The sequence below is a fragment of the Aulonocara sp. 'chitande type north' Nkhata Bay genome, linkage group LG8 (genome assembly GCF_057382095.1).
Source record: "Aulonocara sp. 'chitande type north' Nkhata Bay isolate Kocher_YH1m ecotype deep benthic linkage group LG8, A_spYH_male_GT1.1, whole genome shotgun sequence".
Lineage (NCBI taxonomy): Eukaryota > Metazoa > Chordata > Actinopteri > Cichliformes > Cichlidae > Aulonocara > Aulonocara sp. 'chitande type north' Nkhata Bay.
This window is the reverse complement of record NC_141351.1, coordinates 715,095-740,007: the sequence shown is the minus strand read 5'-3', so window position 1 is coordinate 740,007 and position 24,913 is coordinate 715,095. Positions and strand designations below refer to the sequence as shown.

The 24,913-nt window shown below is 42.3% G+C and overlaps 1 protein-coding gene across 3 annotated transcripts in view; it reads left to right on the top strand.

The window, feature by feature from the left end:
• Nucleotides 1–24,047, top strand: part of caskin2a (CASK interacting protein 2a) — a 56,399-nt gene extending 32,352 nt beyond the window's left edge. Inside the window, exons 7-22 of one of the 3 annotated variants that reach the window (XM_086304928.1) lie at nt 2,259–2,392; nt 5,898–6,006; nt 6,237–6,345; nt 6,488–6,582; nt 7,601–7,718; nt 11,183–11,311; nt 11,572–11,658; nt 12,447–12,574; nt 12,756–12,831; nt 15,384–15,457; nt 15,545–15,655; nt 16,055–16,156; nt 16,253–16,391; nt 16,609–18,864; nt 19,141–19,378; nt 21,705–24,047. In XM_086304928.1, the coding sequence (XP_086161054.1) occupies nt 2,259–2,392; nt 5,898–6,006; nt 6,237–6,345; nt 6,488–6,582; nt 7,601–7,718; nt 11,183–11,311; nt 11,572–11,658; nt 12,447–12,574; nt 12,756–12,831; nt 15,384–15,457; nt 15,545–15,655; nt 16,055–16,156; nt 16,253–16,391; nt 16,609–18,864; nt 19,141–19,378; nt 21,705–21,801 (4,002 nt within the window). In that variant the 3' untranslated portion in view covers nt 21,802–24,047. The remainder of the gene's footprint in view (nt 1–2,258; nt 2,393–5,897; nt 6,007–6,236; nt 6,346–6,487; nt 6,583–7,600; nt 7,719–11,182; nt 11,312–11,571; nt 11,659–12,446; nt 12,575–12,755; nt 12,832–15,383; nt 15,458–15,544; nt 15,656–16,054; nt 16,157–16,252; nt 16,392–16,608; nt 18,865–19,140; nt 19,379–21,704) is intronic. The other 2 variants (XM_086304929.1, XM_086304930.1) reach the window with 2 other exon arrangements.
• The last annotated feature ends 866 nt before the right edge of the window (nt 24,048–24,913 follow it).

Sequence of the window (24,913 nt, the reverse complement as noted above, 5' to 3'; positions counted from 1 at the left end):
TTCTTTTCCAAAATAAGAATGAGGTTGTTTTTTCTGCAGGTATTTGCTTATAAACCAAAATATTCCCTGGATTAAAACTGATTATGACATCACATGAAAAGTTCACACATCTGCTCAAAATGAAAATTATCCATTACTTTATTTTAAGTAATAAAATAATTTCTGAGATCATGATATGTACTCAGCACAGGGTTGCTGCAGGTCAAAAAAAGCCTGAAAAAGTCTCAAAGTTTGAAAATGAACGTTTTTTTAAGAGAAATACTGTAGTTGTTAAATGTTCAGTCGTTTTTACAGCTGGCAAAAAAAAGTTAAAAATCAATGTATAGCGCTTTACTAGTCCCTAAGAACCCGAAAGCGCTTTACACATCCAGTCATTCACACACTGGTGATGGCAGCTACATTGTAGCCACAGCCACCCTGGGCGCACTGACAGAGGAGAGGCTGCCGGATACTGGCGCCACCGGGCCCTCTGACCACCACCAGTAGGCAACGTGTGAAGTGTCTCAAAGACCGAGACTGTCCAAGCCGGGGCTCGAACCGGCAACCTTCCGATTACAAGGCGAACTCCCAACTCTTGAGCCACGATCGCCCCATGATGTGGGTTATAATGTGGGTTATTTTCTATTTAATGTGGGTCATTTTCTATATCCATAGTTATTACAGTAATGTCACTTGCTCAGGTGACAGATGGATGTAGACACTGTGACTTCACCGATCGCTTTCTCCCCAGCACGCTAGCTTATTAAAACCACAGTGCCGGTAGATCTGACTTTAAAATCGAGGTCTGTTGCCTGTTTATATGGTATTATTTACAAAGTAGACATGTCTATGCTTTTTGTGCACTTCTCTGCGCTCTAATGTGGACCATAATGTGGACATGTTTCATTTAGTAAGACCTCGAGACCTTAAACTCATTCGAAAGATCGAAGGTGGTGAGGAGCTCCATACACCTGAAGTTATTCATGAAACCTACAGATGACCCTTAGTGGCTGTTAGAAGGAACTGAAGTTTAAAATGCCCCAGTTTTCTGAGCCATAAGTTAAGCCCATCTTTCATATGCAGTCTATGACTGCTCCATTAGCAACTTCACAGTAGAGGCCCATGCACTTGTGTTACACTACCTGTTAACTGATGTAAAGAAAAAAAAATGAAAGTACAAATAGGAGAGACAACGAGAGAGGCAGCGGGAGTAATGTTCAATAACCATGAACAGCCTTCAGCTCCAAGAGTCTGTTTAGTTCCAGTTCAGTTAGTTTCACTTTAATGTCGTGTACCATCATAGTCCAAATAATATATGTAATTTCTTTTAATGTTGACCTTTTAATTGAGTTTAATCTAACTGAATGAGGGTGGAACAGTGGTGCGATGGTCAGCAGTGTCGCCTCACAGCAAGAAGGTCCTGGTTTCGAATGAATCAGCTGAATGGTGGTCTCTGTGTTATAGTGACAGACTAGAAGGTGCTCGAGTTGTACCCCGCCTCTCACATTATGACGCCTAGTATAGGCCCCACCCCCTCTGCAACCCTGAATTGGATAAGTGGAAGAAACTTGATGGAAACAGTTTATTTATTGATGTTTTACAAAGGTCACAGGAACCCCGGGGTTATTTTTTAAACAAAAAGAGTACTAAAGTTAGCCCTTTAGTGAGATGTATATAGGTTTTCTTCATATGTGCAATCCAGTTGTTTGCATATGAGAACACGTGTTTTTCATGCTTTTTTTTTATTTTAATGTGAATGGCCTAAGGCAAACACAAACCTTTGCTGAGACAACAAGGCTGAGCTAAATCGAGCTCATTTCTGTGAAAGCAGAAGAGGCTTCAGTAGCTCCTTTTAGACTTTGTGAAGAGATTGCATATTGCAGTGCCTCTGCCACATCAGTGGATAAGCCCAGCTGTGAGATGTATAGCTGGCTCTGTTATTAAGAATTAGACAGACGCACACTTCCCATGCTTGTTAAACGTTCGCTCGTCTGCTCTGAGTTTGCAGTTTGGCTATGAAAGAAAATCGTAAGCTTTGGGCTGTTTTTTGTCACACAGTATTTGTGGGTGTATGCAGAGGCTGTGGTATCTTTAGACGACTGCTGAGTAGTGGATAAGCCTCTGTGCTCGTTTAACCCTATATATAAGTCACCATTTACACTCTAATACGTCAATATATATTTTTAGCATATATACATATATATATATATATGTGTGTGTGTTACTAAGGCTGTAATTCCTGTCCTGATTCTGCCATTTCATCTCAATTTTTTTGTTAGGTGACTCAGTTACTGCTGAGCAGTAATATGGTTGCAGCCCTGTTAGAAGGAGAAAGAGGAAACGGCAGCCTGGACTCTCCCTCCACCACCCCACTCCACCTAGCAGCCAGGAATGGACACAAAGACATCATCAAGTAAACAGCAGCTCAGAGTGGCATTAAATGTTAAACATTATGATACAGTATCATGTAACACAGTGGATTCTGGATTCAATATCCAGGCATTGCTTTTCCTTTGATTGACAGTCTGAGCATCTGCGTTCACAGCCAGCATTTGCACATTGTTGTAGTTCAGCCCTTAAAATTGAAAAAATAAACTCTTAATTTTCAAAGGAATATAAAATACGTATAGTATGCACGAATAGTTTAGCTACAAAGTTGTTGTTGAACTGATACTTATGCCCACTAGTTAAAGAACTAGTATTTACAGTCATGGGAAATAGAAAGCAGGCCCACTGCAGGCAAAAACACACCATTAAGTACGCTACAGGAGATTCGCGCCCTGAATCATTCCAACGAATGTCACTAGAACAATCGCTAGCTGCACTCCACATGACAGGAAGCGCAAACAGGGGATGGGAATTACCGGTGCAGCTACACAGCTGGTTTAAAAGCTTGAGCCCAAGTAGAAAATATTTTATTAGGCGACTAGATGACTAATTGTCAATATTGTCACTAGTCAGTACCAGGCACACTAGTCATTTAATCTAATTGTTTCACATTTTAATTGATGCCCAATTCTGATGGAGCAGTTTTCTGCTGGAGCATCGTTGTAGAGAAGGGCCATAAAAGTGTTGACCTCTGTCTCTTTTTTTTGTTAACTCTATTATTGTTAGTTCTTTAAAAGGCCAAGAATAAGACTGCAGATACAAGTGGCAGAAATACTTTTTCCGAAGGGTGGATGGACTCTTCCTCAACACAGGGTGAGCCAATCAGTCATTCAGGAAGGGCTCAGAGTAGACCTGCTACTCCTCCACATTGAAGGAGCCAGCTGTTTGCCTCCTGGGTAAGGTGTTCCAGCCAGGATTGTCCTACTGGAAGGAGGACGCGGGGCAGACCTAGCACACGCTGGAGAGATTATATCTCTCAGCTGGCTTGAGAATGCACCGACATTTCCCCAGATAAACTGGAGGAGCTGGCTGGGTTGAGGGAAGTCTTCCCCCGCTTCTGCTACTGCCCCAAGACCTCACTTTGGATAATCAAAAGAAAAAAACTGCCTAAACTACTTTTGCACTTATGCTGTGCAAAAGAATAGAACTTTATTAATCCCTTGGGGAGGTCCCCTAAAGGAAATAATAAAACTACTGTCACTACTACTGTACTATAATTCTGCTGCTGCTGGCATCATTTAAAAAAAAGGATGCAAAATGACCTTCACCTTATAAATGCTGCTGCTTTAACATGGTGTTTATTGTAGGCAAACTGTAATGGGTAAACTTAACACAGAAGTCCAATAACAGAACACCACTTGAGTTCAGATTAGACTGACCAGTCCTGCCAGTCACGCCCCTCCAGATTTCACTGGCCTCCACGTGAGCGGTAAAGTCTCCCAGTGGAGTGACATTCTCTGACCTGAAGGGTAGGGAAGCAACCCTCTTATCGCTTAAAATGCTGTTATTGCAGTCATATACTCTCTGTGAATGGTACTCATAGCCAGTGATCAGTGGTCATGACATTTTGGATATTAACAATCATGAAACTGACCTCACGGCCCATTGTTAAGCAATGGTGCTAGCTCAGATGAGTCACAAAACGCTTCTCCCACTGAAAGCGCTATGTCCAAATGAACAGAATCAACTTTCTGGGATTTCTTTACGTGGATGTTCGAGCATGTGTCAAGACTGAACAAGAACTGTTACCATTTGAATTAATTCTGTAACTTTGTAACAATCTGTCCAGCACCAAAAAGAAAACATTGTACTATGAGGTTTAATCCCAATCGACTTTGCACTTTCAGCCTGTTTCAGCCTAAAAATGTCTTTGCCATGTAATCCCATCCCGCTGTTTTAGACATGCTGCCAACTATTCCCATCCCGTCTAAATTATTAAATATCTCATGCAACACCATCCATCTCCCCCTCTCCTGGAGTTGAAAGTGAATACTTAGTAATAAGTCCGTACAACATCATACCGCCCGTGATAATACTGGTGGAAGTTTGTGCATGATACAAAAATGTCATACTGCGATATCCTTGGTAGCAGAGAAGCCTATGCTCAACACAAACATGAACTGAAAAATAACACACACACACACACTCCTACACTTCACTGACAACCACATAAGTTTATTCAGAATTTACACAGCAGAATTTGGAATATGATACTAAGGGATTTATGGCACTTCAAAGACTGCCATACCTAAGCTGCAAATGTATTTGTAACTTCTCCCTTTTTGCAATAACTGGAGGAGCTTTATGCAAACAGGATATGACTTTGTGCCTGGAAAGATGGGAACTTTCTGTTGTTTTAGTATCATATACATCTGCCTGTGTTAGAAACTACGCTTTAGCAATTCATTCAGAGATCATTTCTGATCATGACACCTCATGTTCAGAATCTTTGCTCTAGCACATTCTGTACTGTGTACAGTGTAAATTGAATGGAGTATCTGAGAATAACATTTCTATGGAGGACAGAAAAGTCTAAACTCTGTGAAGGTTTTCAGACATTCAGCCCTCTCAAGATTTCATACCATCAAGGTTAAAAGTGGTGCAAGAAGATTACAATAGGAACCTTTTATCCTCACAAATTACAACTTGGTATTTCTCCTGTCAGTACTATCTGCAGCATTTGGTTTAAAAACTCTACACTCACAAGGAAATGTTTTAAATTATTTTTAATAAGCTGTTAGATAATTATTTAAGGTTCTATTCATTAAAACATTTCATGAATGTTCTTAAAGTATGTGATTAAAAAAAAGATCAAAAATAAAATAATTTTGTTGCTGCACCTTTATTCCATATTCCATAAATGTCTACTTTTGATAGAATAATTACAAACATTTTTTGCTCATAAGTTGCAACATTTTTGAGTTTAAAGGACTGTGTTCAGTCTTGCAAAAAGCTAAGCAGTAATGGTGAGGATAAGAGAATAAGTAGCAGCCAGGTGCTGCTACTCAAATGCACTTGTTTAATTGATCATCAGGAGGTGTCACCACTTATAATATTATCAAAAAAAATACCACAGTCTTCCCAGGAGAGGGAGCAAATTTACCCTAAGGTTCCCCAATGGTCAGAGAAACTGCAAAAGATGTACTCTTAGACACTACCGGCCTCAGTTAGCATGCTAAATATTAAAGTTCCTGATAGTACAGTTAAACTGAACAAGATGGACTTGTATGGAAGGGTTGTCATGCCAACCCATGCCTTCTGTATACCAAATTTTTCTAGAGTCAAAGTTCAGACCTCAAACCAATTGAGATGCTGTAGGTGGAGTAAGATGTGTGGCCTAAGCACACAGAACAGCTGAAAACAAAAACAGAAACAAAAAGAATCGAGGTTTTGCCATGACCCAGTTAAAGTCCAGACGTCAACCCAATTAAATTTGCAATTGCTGACTGTGACTATATGACTTCATAAATTGCTGCAGATGTCTGCACACACCTGCACACTAACACGGTGTTTCTGATTGGACTTCCTAGGTTGCTCCTCAAAGCTGGCATTGACATTAACAGAGCCACCAAAGCGGGGACGTCTTTGCACGAGGCTGCCCTCTATGGCAAAACGGATGTAGTACGGCTGCTCCTTGACGTAAGGAAAGAAGAGAAACATTGTATCTGTTAGTCTTATGAGCCATGTGGAAGGCTGCTTTTTTACAACAAGTGTCAACATAAAGACTCTTCACGGAAACATCACACTATGTTTTCACCTGCTCAGTATTATTCTTTAATAAAGCAGATTGGAATTTAAGGGAGGGTTTGTTTTTAAAAGTCCGACTCCCACGTAGCCGTTTTACGATCTGTATGTGTGTGTGTGTCTAGGCGGGCATCAACGTGAACATGCGCAACACCTACAACCAGACGGCTTTGGACATTGTCAATCAGTTCACCACTTCCACAGCCAGCAGGGAAATCAAACAGCTGCTGAGAGGTCGGTAGCTCATGAAATGGTGTCTTGATGTTGCACTGATACATTTGGGTAATTTGGCTTCTCTGGTTTAGAAATGTGATCAGGTGTCTTTTTCTTTCTTTCTTTCTTTCTTTCTTTCTTTCTTTCTTTTTTTTTTTTGCAGAAGCATCAAGCTCCCTTCAAGTTAGAGCAGTGAAGGACTACTGGAATCTCCATGATCCCACTGCACTTAACCTGCGGGCGGGAGATCTGATCATGGTACTGTTTTGTGTGTAAAAGTCTCAAAATGTTGTTTTATGGTTGTCATATTGTTTTTGTTCATTATTTTCATTGTCCTTGTTTATAGAAAAATGTAATTAAATGAAATTAATTTGAAAATCCCTAATATCACATTTAAAACAGTCATTATTATTCATTTCCTGGGAAAATTATGAAAGGAGAAGATTTCCTTATTTAATGAATTTAAAAACCTACTGAACAAAAATGTAGCCGACATTTGTTTTTATCAATCAGTAGCAGCAGTTTCTGTTTGGTAAGATTTTGCAAATTGTTTAAAGAAGAGAAGTTGAATCATTTATTTTATTATAAAAATTTCAAGAAAAGTGTTTTTTCGTTTGTATATGCTGACATATATAATTCTTACAAAGAAGAGCCAACACAAACATCGGAATCGGCTTGATTGAGATGAGAAAATGAGATGAAGTTGTTAGGTGAAGTTAGAGTGAAGCCTTGTTGTTAGGATTTGTGTGGTATGTTTCAGGGTAATTTCATGTACTCCAAAGCAGGAGACCACAGCAGAGGAACAGGCACAAACTTGCTGCTGCTGTGTCTCTCATTATCAGCATCATTATCACAGTTTGCTCTAATTCGTGTGTTCATGTCTTTATGTGCTCTCTGCTGTGTATTTTGATATATTTATGTGAGTCATAGGGACATCTGAGAGTTGTGTTTGAACTTGTATGCTGTTGTCTCTTACTCTGCCAGAAAGCAGAGGTGTTTGTTTTTCTTCTCTCGAGGCGCTTTGCTAATACTCACAATGAATAGATAGTGTATTTCCAGCCTACTGGCCCACTCATTATGGACTTAAGTGCATGCCTGTGGGTGTCGCACACAACATGCATGCTTAAAGCTATTGTATTTTTGCTAACACATAGCATTTTTTTGTTTTAATCAACGCCCATAGTGTTCATATGACTGTATCAATTGCTGGGACTGTGAAGTATACCAAGACTAATGCCATTTGTAATGAAGTGTTCTCATGGCTTCTTGCTGACAGGTCCTGGAGCAGCACTCAGATGGCCGGTGGAAAGGTCACATCCATGACACCCAGCGGGGGACAGACCGGGTGGGCTTTTTCCCCCCTTCAGTGGTGGAGGTCCTCAGCAAAAGAGCAGGTAAATAAATAGCTTATTCACACCTGCATAAACATCAGTTACCTTATTAATAATTAACATTAATACACTCCAGAATATTTATGCAAGTATTATAGTTGTGCTCCTCTCAGTAGTTGTAGAGTTATCCAGTTAGCAAGACTGTGAACAGAGAGGACGGCACCTTGGTTTGCATCTTCAGTTTACAGTGGCATACTTTGAATTTTGTGTACATGGCAACCTGTATCCAGTCCAGTCCAACTCAATACATGCCATTGCCACAAGGTTTGCTGTGTCTCTTTGCTGGGATATTATCTTCGATCCATCCAACGCCGCCAGGTTGCACCTCAGATGGTCCAGGAGCTCAGTGATGCTTTGGTCCACATCTGGGAGGAGATCCTCTAGAACACTAAGCTATCCTATGTGCTTAAATGGATGCTTAACAACATCTGGATAATCATTTTCATTTGAATTCAATTTCAATTCAGTTCAATTTAGTTTTATTTATACAGCGGCTGTTTGGCGACAGTGGAAAGGAAAACCCCCCTTTTAACAAGAACATTTCCATCAAACTATGTGCCATCCCTTAATTGTTAACACATTACCCATTTCATATCAGTGTAGACATACAGCATGATTTTCTTTCACTGTTGAGAGCTGATGTGTTTTCAGAGTATTCCTTTAATTTTTTTGAACAGTGTACATGTGCACTGTACAATTTCACATGAAATACCAAGCCTAACTTTTTCATTTAATTTGTGTCATTTCAATAGAAATTCCCAATAGTTTTACAAAATGTTAAAAAAACAAACAAACAAAAAAAACCCAGTGAACTAAAACATACTAAAAGGGCTCAGAAATACTGCTGAGAAATAAGAGGAAGTGCCAGGTCTCATATTCATATAATTATCTGAGACATGAAAATATCTGTCAAGTTTCATATTTATTTATTTGTTTACTTGTTTATTTTTGTAGTCCAGGGGCCTGTTCTTCGTACCTCGCTAAGTAGGTTAGCTGGATTAGATTGTTGACGATTTCGCGTGATCTTGGATCGTTCGGTTCCCCGAAGCTCATCCGGGACTTGCTGCCATAGCAACAGAGCCGTAAGCGTAAACCTGCTCGGGAGCAGGTTCACTTTATGTAAACAGGATTAGATCGCGGCCACGCAGGTATGTCCGCTTCATTTATACGAAAGCAACAGCGATATTCCACCACTGTTTCACCATAAATAAATAACATCAATGTAACTGAAGATAATGCAGCACTTGATCCATTTATTGATTTCAGACAGATACATACAGGTCATTTCCTAAAAAAGGGAAATGTACTATTAACATTCTATTACATGTATGTGATTATTACAGATGTAATTCATATTTCAGAGTAGTAATTGCAAATTACTTTGTGTAATCAAGATGAGAGACCACGGCTATAAAAGCGAAGGTGGATTTGGGAAGTCTGTTGCAGCCATGTCCTGTCCGTTTACGCGAGCCACCCATTGCGGAAGTTGCAAGATTGATAAGGAGAGTTTTCAGATTCAGCGTATATTGCGGGATAGACAGGATCCTTTAGCTCAGCGCGACAGTGTGCTCATAGAGAGATATCGATTTTCCCGTGAGGGTATTATTTACTTAACCAACTTGTTGACAAGGGGGTGCAGGACCACCACCTGTCTTTTTGTGCTCTGCCCTTTTCTTGGTTGCTGTTATGAACAAACAAACAGATTATTTCAGGGTCTCTTTCCAAGAGACTAAAAGCAATATAAGTGATAAATATTACCATTCTGTAGAATATTCTTATATTTCACTTTTACTTGTTCCCATGTTCTAGTGGGTCCTGTTTTGTGGCTCTAATGTGAAAGAGGATATAATATAACATATTATAATATAATATATAATGTAATATAATATAATGAATTTACCCTACCGCCTACTGGTGTTGGCCAGAGGGGCCGATGGCGCGATATGGCAGCCTGGCTTCTGTCAGTCTGCCCCAGGGCAGCTGTGGCTACAACCGTAGCTGCTTCCACCAGTGTGTGAATGTGAGAGTGAATGAATAGTGGTATTGTAAAGCGCTTTGGGTGCCTTGAAAAGCGCTATATAAACCCAATCCATTATTATTGTTATTATTAAATTACTTACGAGTTTAATTTGTCAGCAACTTCCTGCCAGCCCTCTCTCCTTGCTTTTGCAGCCTTTGCAGTGTTCCCTTGCGTTTTAATTAAACTCTGAAACTCCTGAAATCCCTCACTCAAGAGTTCCTGCTCTGCTACTGAAAAATACTGAGCGCGCTCCTTCGACATTTTCGCCGACCAATCAAAGGGTTGCCGATCAATGTTTCTACTATCGATGCGTAGCCCCTTTTACGACACCCAGTGATGTCACATTACTTCATCCAGCTATACTAATCGTCAACAACAGGTGTGTTCGGAGAACCGGGATAGCGATCTCAAAGTTAGCGCGATGATTTGATCTTGGATGTTGTAAGCGAGGTATGAAGAACGGACCCCTGAAGTACCACCAGCCTGGGCAAACACATTTATTGTGGACATGAATTCAGACAACTGTATTTTGGTGTTGATAACACCTAATTTGACCCATGACGACTCTTATATATCTGGGCTACCAAAATATCTCCACACTTGTACACGAGCAGGATCTATCATGTTTGCAGACATGGCCGCTGGAGAATTCAGCATGCTTGTAAATCAACAAATTTAATCCCTGTGAATATGAGCTCCTCACTTGTTTGCAGCTGTAAAACCCCCGACTTTCTAGCACAGAGAGACCAGCACAGTCAGGGCTCCAAAAACAGCTCCAGACATGAGTGCACACTTCTGTGTCTTCAACAAGCCAGTCCACACACACACACACACACACGACAGTCTCACGGAGAAACACATTAATAGGATTACTATGGCCAGATTGCAAAGTGTCAGCTCAGTGTTAAAGCCTTCACAGCCTACATCGGGGTATTCTGTGTGTGTGGGCGTGTGTGTGTGAGACTGCTCATGCTTGAGGAAAGAGACGAAAGAAGAGAGTTCGCCTCAAAGTTGGTGATGGGCTCTTTGCTTATGAGGCAAACTCAGCAGGTTGTGTGCACCTGTGCAATAGTGTGTCTGAGCTCTGTGATAATGTCAGTGATGTCAGCAAACAGAGACCAATACCACACTAAGGAAGAGTAAGCCTTCTCAGTGTCTTTGGTGATCTTAAACTTCCATTCAGCAGCCTGTTATGTAACTGTAGAGGGGATTTACCGAGAGGGGATCTGTCTGTTTTTAGTTGTTGTTCCATGTACTCAATGAAAAAGAATACATGACGGAGACAAATGTTAAAGTTGATGATATTCATAGCTCTTCATTGCATGGTTAAAGAGCTTTCGATGCCTGTGCATGCATTTCAAACTGCCACCGAACACGCATGTGCATTATCTGCTTTCCCTCACTCATGCATGTCCACCTCAAACCAAACCTGTCTCCCTGGCCGTAGGAGGCACGCTCTTCCGCCAAGCTTCAATGCCTTGCAAACGACAACACTTTGTGTCCGGAGCTCCTCCTTCGAGTCACGGCCCTGCCCCTCAGACTGATGACTTATACATCCTTGGCTATGACCCTGCAGGTACACACACAGATGCACTCACCAACCTTTTCCCTGTTTTACCACCTGCGGTGGATTCACGTTATCCCAGGCAAGGCAAGGATTGTTGGACAGGAATGTTTCTGTCCATATGCTCCCAAACAGCACCCCAATCCCAGTTTTTTCTTGATGAAAAAACTTTCCCTGATGCTGTGTCAGCTTGATAGATCCAGTCCCAGCTCCGGTTCTGCAGTAGGCAGAGTGTACCGTGAACGTTTGTCTAAAGTGTGTGTGTTTATTAGGTGCTCCATTGGGCAGTCAGCTCTCAACCCCAGCTAGTTCTGCTAGCCCCACTCAGGAAATCTGGGTCCTCAGGAGCTCTCCCACTGGTAAGAGTGTGTGGTCCTAAACCCCTAATACCCCACCCACCGAAACCCCAATCGCCGGTGAACTTGTAGACCAGTCAAGTCACCACATTTTTGATAAACTGGGTCTTTTTAAAGAAGCTTATTCCTGTTTTATCCTTTTATATACCAGAGTTTTGACCTTACCATGCTAACCCTTCAAATCCCACCCTCTGCTTTATACACATCTAACAATCCAGCAACCATAACCAGTTCTCTTGCAGCAGGACATTACTATGAGGGAGCAGCATGAAGGTCTCTTTTTAAGTTCTTCTTCTTTTAAGCATGTTGGAGCTTCCTCTTATTCTCTGAAAATCTCCACAAACATATTAATGTTTTTCTTCTACTATGTAATATATATTCAGTTATTTCCTGAACAGAGAGAATGTCGATTCCACTAAAACATAATGTTTTAATAATTTCATAAACGTTGAAAATTCTTTACATACATAAGAAGCTTGATATTAGCATCTTTTTGTTAAATATGGAGCTAGTGGCAGAGCGTGATTAGCCTTGCTTAGCATAAAACAACTTACTAACAAACACCTTGCATCGATTCAATCTGTATGGTGAGGCAATAAATCCTTCAGTAATAAATAGGACTTAATAGTTTTTATGTATTTATTTATTTACTTATTTTTAGTACAGTAGGCAGCACATATAAATATATAACCTATAAACTGCCGGCTACAATTGTCTCCTAACTCAGACACTCCACAGGTCTCCTGTCAGTCTGTCATCTCTCTCTGTTTTGCTTTCTTTGCTCTTCTCAGGTGACAGAAACAGTGTCGGCAGCGCTGGCAGTGTTGGTAGCAGCCGCAGTGCAGGGAGTGGTCAGAGCTCAGAGAGCGGCCACAAACAGAATGGGATTCATTGCTGCCACAACAATGACGCTGGCAAGGTCAGATATGCACAGAGACAACCAAGGTGGACACTAAAAAACAAGGAGATGCTCTGCTTCATATGTCGACAGCAGACAGTTTCACTAATAGTAACAGAAATGAACAAAGTGTGGAGGATGTCAGTAATGCACTAAAGTACTTTTCTCTATCGTTGAGTACGCCTTTGTTTTGTGTGTGCAGCTGGCTCCCTCTGCTGGCGAATCAAGGGACCGCGTTATAGGAGTGGACCACAGCACACAGGTTGATGGATCCACAGGTTAGTAAGAAGATGACAGATGTTTCATTCGGTGACTCTGTTTGACAATAATAATAATTCTGTTAGCTGTGATTCTTCCAAGGTCCCAGACTTTCTGAAGGTCTTTCAGAGTTTTTCTTTTGCGGGTTGGCTGCTTTTTCAGTCCAGTTGTTTTACCTGACCTTTTAAATGGTAGATGGTAAATGGACTGATTCTTATATAGCGCTTTTCTACTCTCCCGGAGTACTCAAAGCGCTGTATGCAACATGCCACATTCACCCAATCACACCCATTCTCACGAGCACTTTCTCTATACATAGTGCTTTCTAGGTACATTCACACGATGGATGCATCAGAGAGCAACCTGGGGTTAGTATCTTGCCCAAGGATACTTGACGTGCAGACTGGAGGAGCCAGGGATCGAACCACCAACCTTCCGATCAGTAGATCGGGGGTGGCTCTACCTCCTGAGCTACAGCCACCCGATTCTTCTTTTACAGAAGAATGTTTTTTTTGTTTCTTTATCTACTTAATACTGGCCTATGAATCTTTCAACCATAAAAGGGTTGTATCTTTAGAAACCACGGGGCTGCTGTGTGCAGGGATCATAGAGCATTGTTCTGCTGTTTTTGTTGATGGTCTGAAAGGAAATGAGATGGAGGGGGACAGTAAATGCTTACCATACTTTACTTCACCACTGAAGCCAATAAAACCAGCATCTTCTTTCATCTACGCAAGCCATAAAAGCCCAGATCACTACTTCACAAGAAACACTAAAGGCCTGGAGAAATGTGCTCTGCTGTCAGGTATAATGGCAGGTGCAGGATTGCATGTTTACAGTATTTTCAGAACTTAAGTTCATTCTGCTGAGATAAGGCTTTTCAAATGTTAACACTCAAAGAAGCAGAGAATTCCCGTTGACCTCAGGGTGAATCGGAAGGGGGGGTTAAAGTGCAGGAGAAGAGGGAGGAGACAGGGAGCATCAGGAGCAAAAGACATCTGTTAAATGCCTGAGAAAGAGGAAGGAAGACAGGGAAGAGGAGCTGATGTCTGCCCTGCACGAAGGATAGGTGGAGGGAAGGATGAAGTGTGAGACATCAGGAGCTCTCCGGCTCTCGTTTTTTCTCAGGGGTAAGACCGTTGTTATAATTTGACATGATGTTTGACGTTTTGTCAAAGGAGAAAGGGTTCGATCCTGTTTTAAAGGACCCACTGCATTCCAAATTTTTGGTTAATATTTCATTGGGAATCACCTTATTGGTGCAGAAATATAATTTTATGCCTGCCAAACTTTGTTATCTTCGACATTTTTGATAGATTCAGCTAAAGAAATGGGAAAGAAATTGTGTTTTTGCCACAGTCTGATAGTTATTGTCAATATTTCAACCTTTCTTTCTTTGCTTGTTGTCTGTTGTGGGCAGATAAAAGATAAATAAATAATAAGATGAAAAACTGTTTTACATTTGATCATTGAGTTCCTCTTATGCTGTACTTGAATGAGTCGTGGTCAGACTTAAGTGGCTTAAAAAGATCAAACAGTTGGAAATAGTTGGGTGCAAAGACTGGAAAACACGTGAAAGCCCTTCAGGAAGCCTGGAGATACCAATCTTGCTTATGGGTTAAGGACCTACAGCCCTGTCTAGCTCTCCTACAGTGACTGCCCGTCTGCTGTAATCTCCTCCATGCTCTTGAGACTATGCCGGGAGACACAGCAAACCTTCTGGCAATAGCATGTATTGAGTTGGACTACCTGCACAACCTCTATTCCTATCCAAATGCAAAACTAGTGAAAAACAGTCAGAAAAGCTGAGGAGAGAAAAAAAAATGTCAGTTGCCTCCACCTTTAAAACCATTCTTGATTTGATGGGCGATCACTAACCTAGAAATGTAACTGACTGTATTTGAATTGTAGTTGTACTTTTCCACAGTACAATGACACAAATTCCTCATCTCTTTCCATCTTGTACAAAGAGCATGTCGCAAGAAGCACGACTGCGTTGTTTTGATGGGTGATTATCATGCTGAATAAGTTAACTCATCTCCCAGGAACATCTTGACAGTGCAGTGTCTTATATTACTTATTGCCCTGTTACAAGGTGTATCTGCGTGTCTGTAAGAGGTCTTAAATAAAAGTTATTGAGAAATGAAAAGATCAAATGTTGTTGTGAGAAAGGACTAGAAGAGCGGAAAAAAAAGACTCAGCCTTGGGCAAGAAGAGAAGTGAAATTGGAGCAGTTGGCAACAAAGTATCGTTCCTCTGAGATCTGAGTATATAATGACTGTAAATAAGATGAGTGAGGGGTGTATGAGATCTGGTAGATGGCACAGCTTCACTCACCCGGAGAGACGTGACGGCCCCACTCAGTCACACAGCTGCTTGGAAAAGAACGATTTAACATGACTCAACTAATGCAGACCGGATTGATCTCTTGCTGTCACAAAGCAGAATCTTGTTACTTTGAAAACATGGCTGTCTTTTTTTGGGTTCGTCTTGTTTTTCCTCCAGTGTCTGTCTTCCTCCACGCACTCATCACAAAACACATCCCACAGGATTAATTGTGTGTGTTTTTTAGGTGGTTCCCGCCAACAGGTTAACGGCACTCCTCAGAAAGACTTTGTGAGGCCTGAACAGCTTTTGGAAGGCAAGGTGAGCTGAGTTTTAGAGTTGTGCAAGTTTGCGTAAATGTTTTCTACACACAGAGGTTTTGGAAATGAATCTCCTCTCTGTCGTTAGGATTCAGAAGCTATCTACCAGTGGCTGTGTGGGTTCCAGCTCGAGCAGTACACGTCCAGCTTCATCAGTGCAGGATATGATGTACCCACCATCAGCAGAATGACCCCCGAGGTGTGTATTTATGTTACAATTTTCAGCATTTTTAGCTCTATGCCGTTAGACTTTTCTTTGTTCTTTGTACTTTAAAGTTGTGTTTGTTTTTTGCTTCTTCTTTTTTTACATAAAACCTTGGGATGACTGTTTTGTGAAGTAATATGAAAATGAATAGGTTCCATTTCAGCCTGAAACCCTCTGAGCCTGATATGTATGTTTAAAAAAAAAAGGTTTAAGAAGTCCATTGAAAACTTGACATGACTGCAACTAAAGCACTCTTTTTTTACACTCTTTTTTTACAGATGAAAAAATGATTTCTCTTGGCTAAAGTACAGTTATTTAATTGATTTGTTGTTGATTCTTTCATTTGTTGGTTATGTTAATGATTCACTCATTATTTGCGTGGATATTCTTCAGGATCTTACAGCTATCGGAGTGACCAAACCAGGCCACAGGAAGAAGATATCGATGGAGATTAGCAAGCTGAGCATTCCTGAGTGGCTCCCAGATTACATTCCTGTGAGAAATCAGTCCTCCCTCTTATTTGCCATATACATCATGTAAACAGCTGGCTCTTGCAGCCATTGTAAATTTTGTCTGTGTTGTCGTGTTCAGTCGGACCTGGGGGAATGGCTGAGTGTGATTGGATTGCCTCAGTACCAGAAAAGATTGTGTGACAATGGCTATGACTCCATTGCCATTGTCAAGGACATCACCTGGGAGGACCTGCAGGAGATAGGCATTACTAAACTGGGTGAGGAATTTCTATAATTTTCTATAATAACTTCTGCTAATAACTTCTCTGATCGGTGACTGGTCCGGGGTGTACTCTGCCTCATAGGCTTTGAAACTGAATCTTTTGTGTGCTGTGACTGCTTGTGACATTGTCAAAGCACAGAAGGGGAATGTTTGATCACTTTTATTAAATCTTTTTGAGCTCTGTAATAAATAAATAAATCTGTGTGTTTCAGGTCATCAGAAGAAACTAATGTTAGCAGTGAAGAGACTGTGTGACCTGCATCGCTCTCGTAACCATGCCGACAGAACCGGAGGCGAAACTCTCAGACGAAAGCTGCCTGCTGCTCTGGAGCTGGTGGTTATCGAACACGCGCCGACACACAATGCTCAGGCACACGCTGACACTCCATCCAATGACTGTTGCTCCTCCCCTCGTACTCCCAGAGCCCTCCTTTCCTTCCAGGACAGCGAGCTAAGCGTGGAGCTACAGAGTGCAATGATGGGAAAGGCGGGTGGAGGTCCCGCTGAGATGTTCAGCATTAAAGGTGTGTCCTCTGCTGCAGGTGGGACTGCCATGTCAGTCAGTCAAGAGAGCATTGGCATGCGTTCGCGGGGCTCAGGGAAATCTGGGAACTCTGGAAATGTAAATTTGGCTCATTGTCAGGATCAGCAGGCCGTACTGTCTTCAGCCAGGACATCGAGCCGGTCTGAGGAGAGTTTAAGTAGTGGAGCAGGGGAGGAGGTGAAGAGTGGAAGAAGCAGTCCTGGAGGCAGAAGTAGACAGAGACCCAGTGAGTCATGGGTGTATCAGAGTCAATCTGCTATCCCAAATAAAATCCCCTTCTCCCCTCTCACACCTCCACTGACCCCCAGCAAGATGCCCCGCTTTGCCTACCCAGCTGTCCCACCTAAAGCCAAACACTTCCAGTCTCCTAACCGCCCTTATCAGCCTCAACAACACCCACCCTCCTCCCCATCTTCACCATCCCCGCAAGCTTCTCCGACACAGAAGGCTTTCAGTTATATCCAAGCTCAAGCAGAAGTAGTCAGTGGGGCTCCACGACTACTTTCCAAGCCACTGCCTGGGGCTGTCCCGCTGCTGGGGCCCTTACTTGTACAGCGCCCAGCCAATGAAACTCAAAAAGGCCCACAAAAGAAGCGCTCGCAAAGCCTGAATCGCTATGCTCTGTCAGATGGTGAGCCAGATGAAGACGACAATCCCACTTCCCCTTGTACCTCTGCTTCCTCTGCGGTCATGCCATCTTATGCCACCATGTCACGCAGGCCGGGACGTGGCCATGCAAGTCCTCTAGGGGCCCAACGTCACATCAACCGTAGCCACTCCTTTGCTGTGCGCTCTCGACGCAAAGGTCCGCCTCCACCCCCACCTAAGAGGATGAGCTCGGTAAACGACACCCGTGTGTGTCAACCAGGAAACCACCAAGGAGTGGAGCCAGAGGTGAAGGAAGGGGTAGAGATGGAGAGTGCAGGCAGTGTGAGGAGTATCGCAGCTAGGCTTGAAGGCAGCAGCAGCAGTAGCCCATCTAGAAGAATAGATATACCACCAGCCCACCTCCCTGTTTCACCTGCATTCAGCCCTGTTTCCTCACCGATCCCACGTGGATTTCCTTCTCACACCATCACTCAGCACTCCAAACCTGTCCCAGCCTTGGGTCTCGGGGGCCTTAGGAGGGTAGGAAGTGAAAGGACAGAAGGAGACTTCAATAGACAAAGAGGTAGAAGTACAGAGAGAGACTCTGGTGAGGAAGTGAAAGCAAAGAAAACTGAACACATATCAAAGAGTGCTGCTGCATCTCCCAAGCACAGGTCCAAGGACCATCTACCGTTTGCTGAAGAAGGCAACCTGACTATCAAACAGCGACCCAGGATAGCAGTCGTTAGTCAGCCGGGTGCTGAAGTTAAAACTCCTTCAGAGGCGGTGCAGACCCCAGACAGCCTTGAACTCCCAGAGTTCAATCTAAAGGAGTCTGACACGGTGAAAAGACGGCACAAACCCAAAGACAAAGACGCGTCCACTCCTGAAGAGGTTAGCACCCCACACAGAAACAACAAGCACCCAGAACCCAACAGCCTCCACATGCAAAATAACATCAGTACACTGAGTGACGATGAAGCTCAGAGGCCACACAATGTTTTCCAGAGGATAGGATCAATGGGCAAAGGCCCAAAGCCTCCAGTGTCCTCAAAACCTCCCAGTCCCCTCAAACAAACCCCCAACAGCAAACCAACAACTCCTCAAAAAACTGTTTCGCCATTGCAACCAAGTGGACAAACAGCCATCCCTAACCTCACGAGCGTACAGATTCATACAGTCTCCCCAAAGCTGAAAAGCAACATGTACATTCAGACTTGTATGTCCAGTCCAAAACCTGCGAAACACAGACAGACCTTCACGTCCGAACCTGAGAGTCCACAGAAAGCCGTCGCTGTGTCAAGACTCCCTCAGAACACCTATGCAGCAACAGCAGGTAACAATGAAAAGAAGATATAATACCAACAAGGCCATCAGTTGGCTTTTGTTTTAGCCACATTTTCAAATCCACTCTTTCAGATTAATTTTGGCATGACGGTTTTCTTGTTAAAGCTTTTAAAGTTGCTATAAAAATGGCCGGGTGTAAACATAATCCAGTCCCTACACCAATTCTAGATGGGCGACCAGTGATCTGGTGGATGTTAAGAGGTTAAACTTGTTTCCTAACAGCGAGCTTCTTTTTGATGGTTACATAATATTTATTGTTCCTCAGGTCCGAATCTCAGCATGGCTCAAAGTGTTGCCTTTGCTGCTCCACCGTCACCATTGCTGAACTCTTGCTGCCCACCCTCGGCACTACCCAGTCAGCCAGGAAAAGGATGGGTAACTCCGCCTGGTGTGGCCAGTGTGGAGATGCTGGCCCAGAAGAAACTAGAGCAAACTAGTACATCACTGGAAGCTGCTCTCAAAGTAGTGGAGACCAAACTGGCACAGGGGAGCAATGTGGACGGGTAAGAAGTATTGTATTGGTGTAGTTGGGGTGGTGTGCTTTACCTGGAATGATAATATTGTGCTCTTCATACTGATTGCTGAGCTGTGGTACCGCGGTAACCGTTGGTTTGCACTGGTTGTTTGAACTGTTCCTTGTGAACATGCAGCAGATCTGACAGATCAGCTGCTGGGCTGTAACTAAAGTCCCTAGTGAGGACACCGTCTACAAGCTTTACTGTTGTCAGTCTATATAACCTGTGGAAAACTTGAAATCATGAATCTCCAAAGAAAAAAACAAAACAAAATTTCTTTTTCAGTTTTTCTTTTGTCTTCTTTGTTTTAGCACCTGCCCTCTTTTTTTCAAGTTTCTAAAATTGAGAGAAGGCCAAATGTTATCACTGATAGAAACATGTAGTCTCAGTGTAGTTGGCACTGCACTGCTCATGCTAACTCTAAATTTAGCAACAGGGAAAATGCCAAAAACATCTGCAGAATTCAGTGAAGGTCCTCGAGCATTAACTTTGTCCTTTGTTTAGTTCTCTAGTTATTTGTTGCTCCACACTGATGAAAAGAGAGGTTACTAGAGTAAACCTGGTTCTCTTTCAAACCTCGCTTGGTATTCCACTTTGAAAAGCGCCCTTTGGCATGACCCCCTTTATAACAGCCCTTGGACCCATACCCAAAGTAGTTCTTCCTGATGTCCATGCAAATGGGCGCTGCAATGAGCCAAACTCAGTTTGCAAAGTTATGATAGTAGCCAAGGTTGTCTGTCAAACCTCTCTTGGTAGCTCACTATGGTAGATGTAGACCCCTCTGAGATTGCATGGTCCAAACACTATAACTTCTCCACCCAGGAAGAGCACCACCTCACACAAATTTAAGAGCCCACAGTAAGCACTGAGTGTGCCAGTGAAGGTTAATGTTAAGGCAGTAAAACCTAACAGATGTATGTAGAAATTTCCAACTAGCAGCTGCACAGATGCTCCTGCCAAGAAACACCCTTAAAAAGGGCCCATGAGGTAGAATGTGCACGCAGGTGCGCAGGAGGTTGCTATCCCTGGCATTCATATGCCATCACAATATCGTCTACCACCCACTGTGACAGCTGGTATAGGCTTCCCTATGTGCCAAGGAGCCTGGAACACAGAGAGCTGATTGCTTTTTACAATTCCCTTATTTCTGTCTACATAAATGCATAATTCTCAGACAGGCCACAGCGAATTAAGCCGCCTCTCGTTCTCATCAGCAGATGGCAGGGGCTTATAGCCTGAGAGCGAGGTAACAATAGGTAGACTCCCTAACCTTAGGCACAGAGGCTGGGTTAAGGCGCAGAACCACTTTACTATAGTTGGGTTTATCTCTGAAGTACACACTATTTGCCATCATAAGGTCAGCATGTGGAAAGAAGTCTTACACCATGAGTGGTCTCAGTCAGCCTGAAAGGGAGACCAGACTCATTTAAATTTAGCATTTCAAATGTCAGGCTGAGAAAATTAACTCAAATGCTGATGACAAATCTGTCTGCAAGGCCTAGTCACTGCACAAGGCAGTGGCCATGAATGATTGTGGAGCAGACAAGCTAGCTCCGCCATCCATGGCCAGGCTGTTTCAGTGCCTCACCCAGCTCAGTACTGAGGGCATGTGGCTGAGGAAATGAATACAGCAGCATTCCCGAGGGTCTAGTTTTAGCCATAATCACTAATACTCAGCCTTGAGAGCTAGCTATAGCTACACAAATACAAACACAAGCTTCCTTGACGTGCTAGCTTTGTTGCAGACCCACGTGTTATAATGTCACAACCGCTCGTAGAAGAATATATTTTCCACCTATTTATTCATCCATTCTCTTCTACTTATCCTTATCAGGGTCACGGGAAGCGTATCCCAGCAACCATGGGGTGAAAGGTGTTATACACCCTGGACACAACGCCAGTCTGACGCTAAATCTTGTGATGAAAATATTACAGTGTCATAAAATTCCTGAAACAAGAAAAGCTAATGTTTGAGGATCAGCAAACAGTTAAATGGATAATCCTGTTCCAGGACCGCCGAGGAGCTTTAGTGATCTTCACAGGAAAGAAAGCAAACATGCCTGATGTGGGGACAGGGGCTAAGATGTCCTTAAAGTGATTGGTCTGTTTTAGACAGACATGGTTGTAGTGGAGCTTCTGTGATTGTGCATGCCAGAGTGCTTGACTACAAGCTACACGATACCATGCATTCATATAGTGCTTTTTTCTCTATACAAACACTTTGTCTCACATTCATAGCTGTTCTGAATCACCAGTTAATTTGAGAGTTAGCTTAACTCTTTTTTTACTTCACATTGTCCCATCTGTTTCCTAGTGGGGGCACCACAGTGAAGGCAGCAGGCAATATTCTGGATGACATTGGCAACATGTTTGATGACCTGGCCGACCAACTGGACGCCATGTTGGAGTGACCTCCCAACTTCTGTCCTGCACACAGAAAAAGTTTCTGTCTCAAGGGAGCAGCAGACAGAAATCCAAACAGTGAGCACAGGGTCAGAGGGAACCTTAGATGCTGGGAAGAACAGAGAGCGTGGAGCTCAGCACTTCCTGGGGTTTAAGATCAATCAGTTTGTGAATATTTGAGGACTTTCCTGCACAGCTTTTCCTCTGTTTTTGAGCACTTCGCCTTAGGACACACACCTGGGAAAGTTATTGGAGGGAGTACAAACAGCCGCCAGAAGAGCTTCCCGATGTTGTTCAGTATCTTCAGTATCACTAAAAGGGAATAAGAGTCCATTGTATCCATGTAACCTGTGTATATACAGACACGTGTTTATGTGTGTAGTCAAATATCTTTATACTTAACATATTGACCTGTGATTATATTTATACTTATATATGTTGGGGTTTTTTTAACCAAAAGAGTTCCTATTGGCTGCTTTAACCCATTCTATTGTATATTAGCAAGATGATCTAATATGTATATTTTGCTGCTTATGGTCTGTAGCGTGGGGAAATGAGTGTTTAATATAGGGAAAGAATTATATTTCATAAATGTACGATGGATTGGCGTGGACCTGTTTTAACACAAGTGTTTGTTGTTGTTGTTCTTTAAAGCACTGTTACTGTCAGTAAAAACAGATGCTTATTGGTTTTAAAGTTATTTAGTAACAGAGCTCATCTCAGGTTGGTATGGTACCGTCAGCACGCTGTTTCATTTCAGCAGTGGCCAAAACATTTCGTGGAAGGCAACATGTTAATGAACTCAGAGTGACTGAACATGGAGTCTTCATTTGCTGCCAAAATGTTTAATTGGCGTATTAACTGATAGTTATATATTTGATTATATATTTAAATGAACAAACTCGATGTGAATTTGACATCAAATTTTTAAGAGGCTTTAAATTTTTTAGAACATTGTCTCTCCCATTTTAATTTCACAATCAGTCGTTTAGCATTTCCTGTTCCCATTTTTTTCGTTCAGTGTTAAATGTTGTTCCAGCAGTGTTCAGACTAAATCCCACAGAGGTTTTATGTGCCAGATTTCTGACAACATTTAGCAATTAGTTGCTTTTGTCTTACACTCTTATAGGTCTTTGAATGCAGTATAGGCACACAAAATATGTCACAAACACTCTGTGGCGGGGCAGGGGAGGGGCTGGCCCAAATGGTGGCTGAGCTGGTGACCACACGGAGGGAGCAGGCGGCGGTGTCGCGCTGAGAAGTGGATGAACTGCAGGACCAGACCGAGTGCACGTGATTATGATTCTGGCGGCTCGGCTCCGTTCCTGGCCAACACCGCTGCCGGCGCACCACAACTGTATGGGAGTGGCAGGTGTCCGATCTGCTCCGGTCCCCAGGGTGAGGCCAGCCAGGATGCCGTCTGCCTCCACACCCGTGCCCACTCCTCAGGTGGAAGCAGCTGGTGCATGCTGGTGCCTGCACCCATTCCTGCTCCCCGGAGGAGGGCCGCTGAGCAACCTCCGCGTCCACCACCAGCTCACTCACCTGCTCAGCCGGGGCCGGAGAAACTGTTTGTTGTTAAAGAAGAAAATAGAAGACTTAGTTTGTGGGATCAAACTGGTTTGATTTGTAGAACTGAGTTGTAAATTGAGAAAATGATTACTTTGAGTTTTGTATCAGTTAAATTACTCTGGCATACTTCAGCCTCCGTAGCGAGCAGGGACCAGTCTCATAACTGTAAATAACCAGCAAAGTTTGATAAGAACTTCACTTTGGAGTTTTGTTCTTCGCTTGTTCCTGCTGCACTGAAGACATTTGTCAGCAGATGCTAAATCTATTGTAGCACTGACAGTTACTCCTGTACCAATTCACTTTAAAATTCCCTTTTAAAAAAAAGCTGTTGCATGACTCAATACTTCGCTTACTATCCAGTGGAATATCTGTTTTTGAGCCATTCTTTTTTTAATTGGGCTCTTTTAGAAAAGTCATTACCTTCAGCCATCTTTAGGCTTCCTTCTTTTACTCCTCTGCACGCCTTCATTTTAAAAATGGAGTCGAATCTCTCTCCCAAACCTTTGCTGGGAAGATTTGGTTAATGGAAGCTGACATGTTTTTACATTTTTTAAGATACCAAGCATGTTCAAATTCATGCAACAGCTTTTTTCTCTGTGGTTTCGATCTTCTGTTTTGTTTATTAATGTTTCCTTCTGAATTCTGTGTCAAACCAGAAATAATTAAAGGGATTTGTACTGACCGGGTGCTGTTGTTTTGCTTGTCAATATAAAATATGCATTACTATTTCAAGATTTTTCATTTGTTTTTGCCATTCTCATTCAGAGCTTTTGATGTGCCATATAGTTGATGCATACATTGTTTACAGTTTACAGCTGATCCATAACCTCCTCTCTGTACATTTAGCAGCTTTTTGTGTTCAGTCACATCAAATGGCTTTAATTTGCATAAGATAATTGAAGGAATATGTAATATTTTTTTCTTTTGGGGCTGTAGAAGCAGCTGTAAGTACATCATCACCATAAAAAGTTGATATGGTGATAACAGTAATATAGTTTGGCTGTTAGCAATAAAGGGAGTGTGAACTTACAAGGCAGTTCACACAACAGTCACCTCATGTCCCTTTATATTGTTGGGTAAAGACACAATTATTACCACTGTTGTCTTTCTCCACCATTATGTTATTTTTCTGTGGCCAAGAGGCTTAATAAAACAAACAAAAACCCTGATTGGATATGATGGGAATCACCATGAAAAGGTTCATTATATGCATCATTTGACTCCTCTGCACAAAATGATCTCTGAGTTCTGCCTCCTCCAATCAGTGACTGAATCAGAGGATGTTGTTAGAATGGATTAAAAAGAATATCAAACAACAGAATAATGGGCAGTTAGGAATAAAAATAGATCATTGCAGCTCAGCTCACTGAGCAGTAAAATAAACACTTTATTTCAAACGAATCATTGAAACATTGAGTGTGCTTTTGTTGATGTTTAAGGTAATGGCTGCACATTAGAGCTCTGAAACTGGATACATTTAAACATTAAAGGTTATTGTCCCATAGCCTAATAGAGGAGGAGACATTGTTTTAGTTTATCGGCAAATCT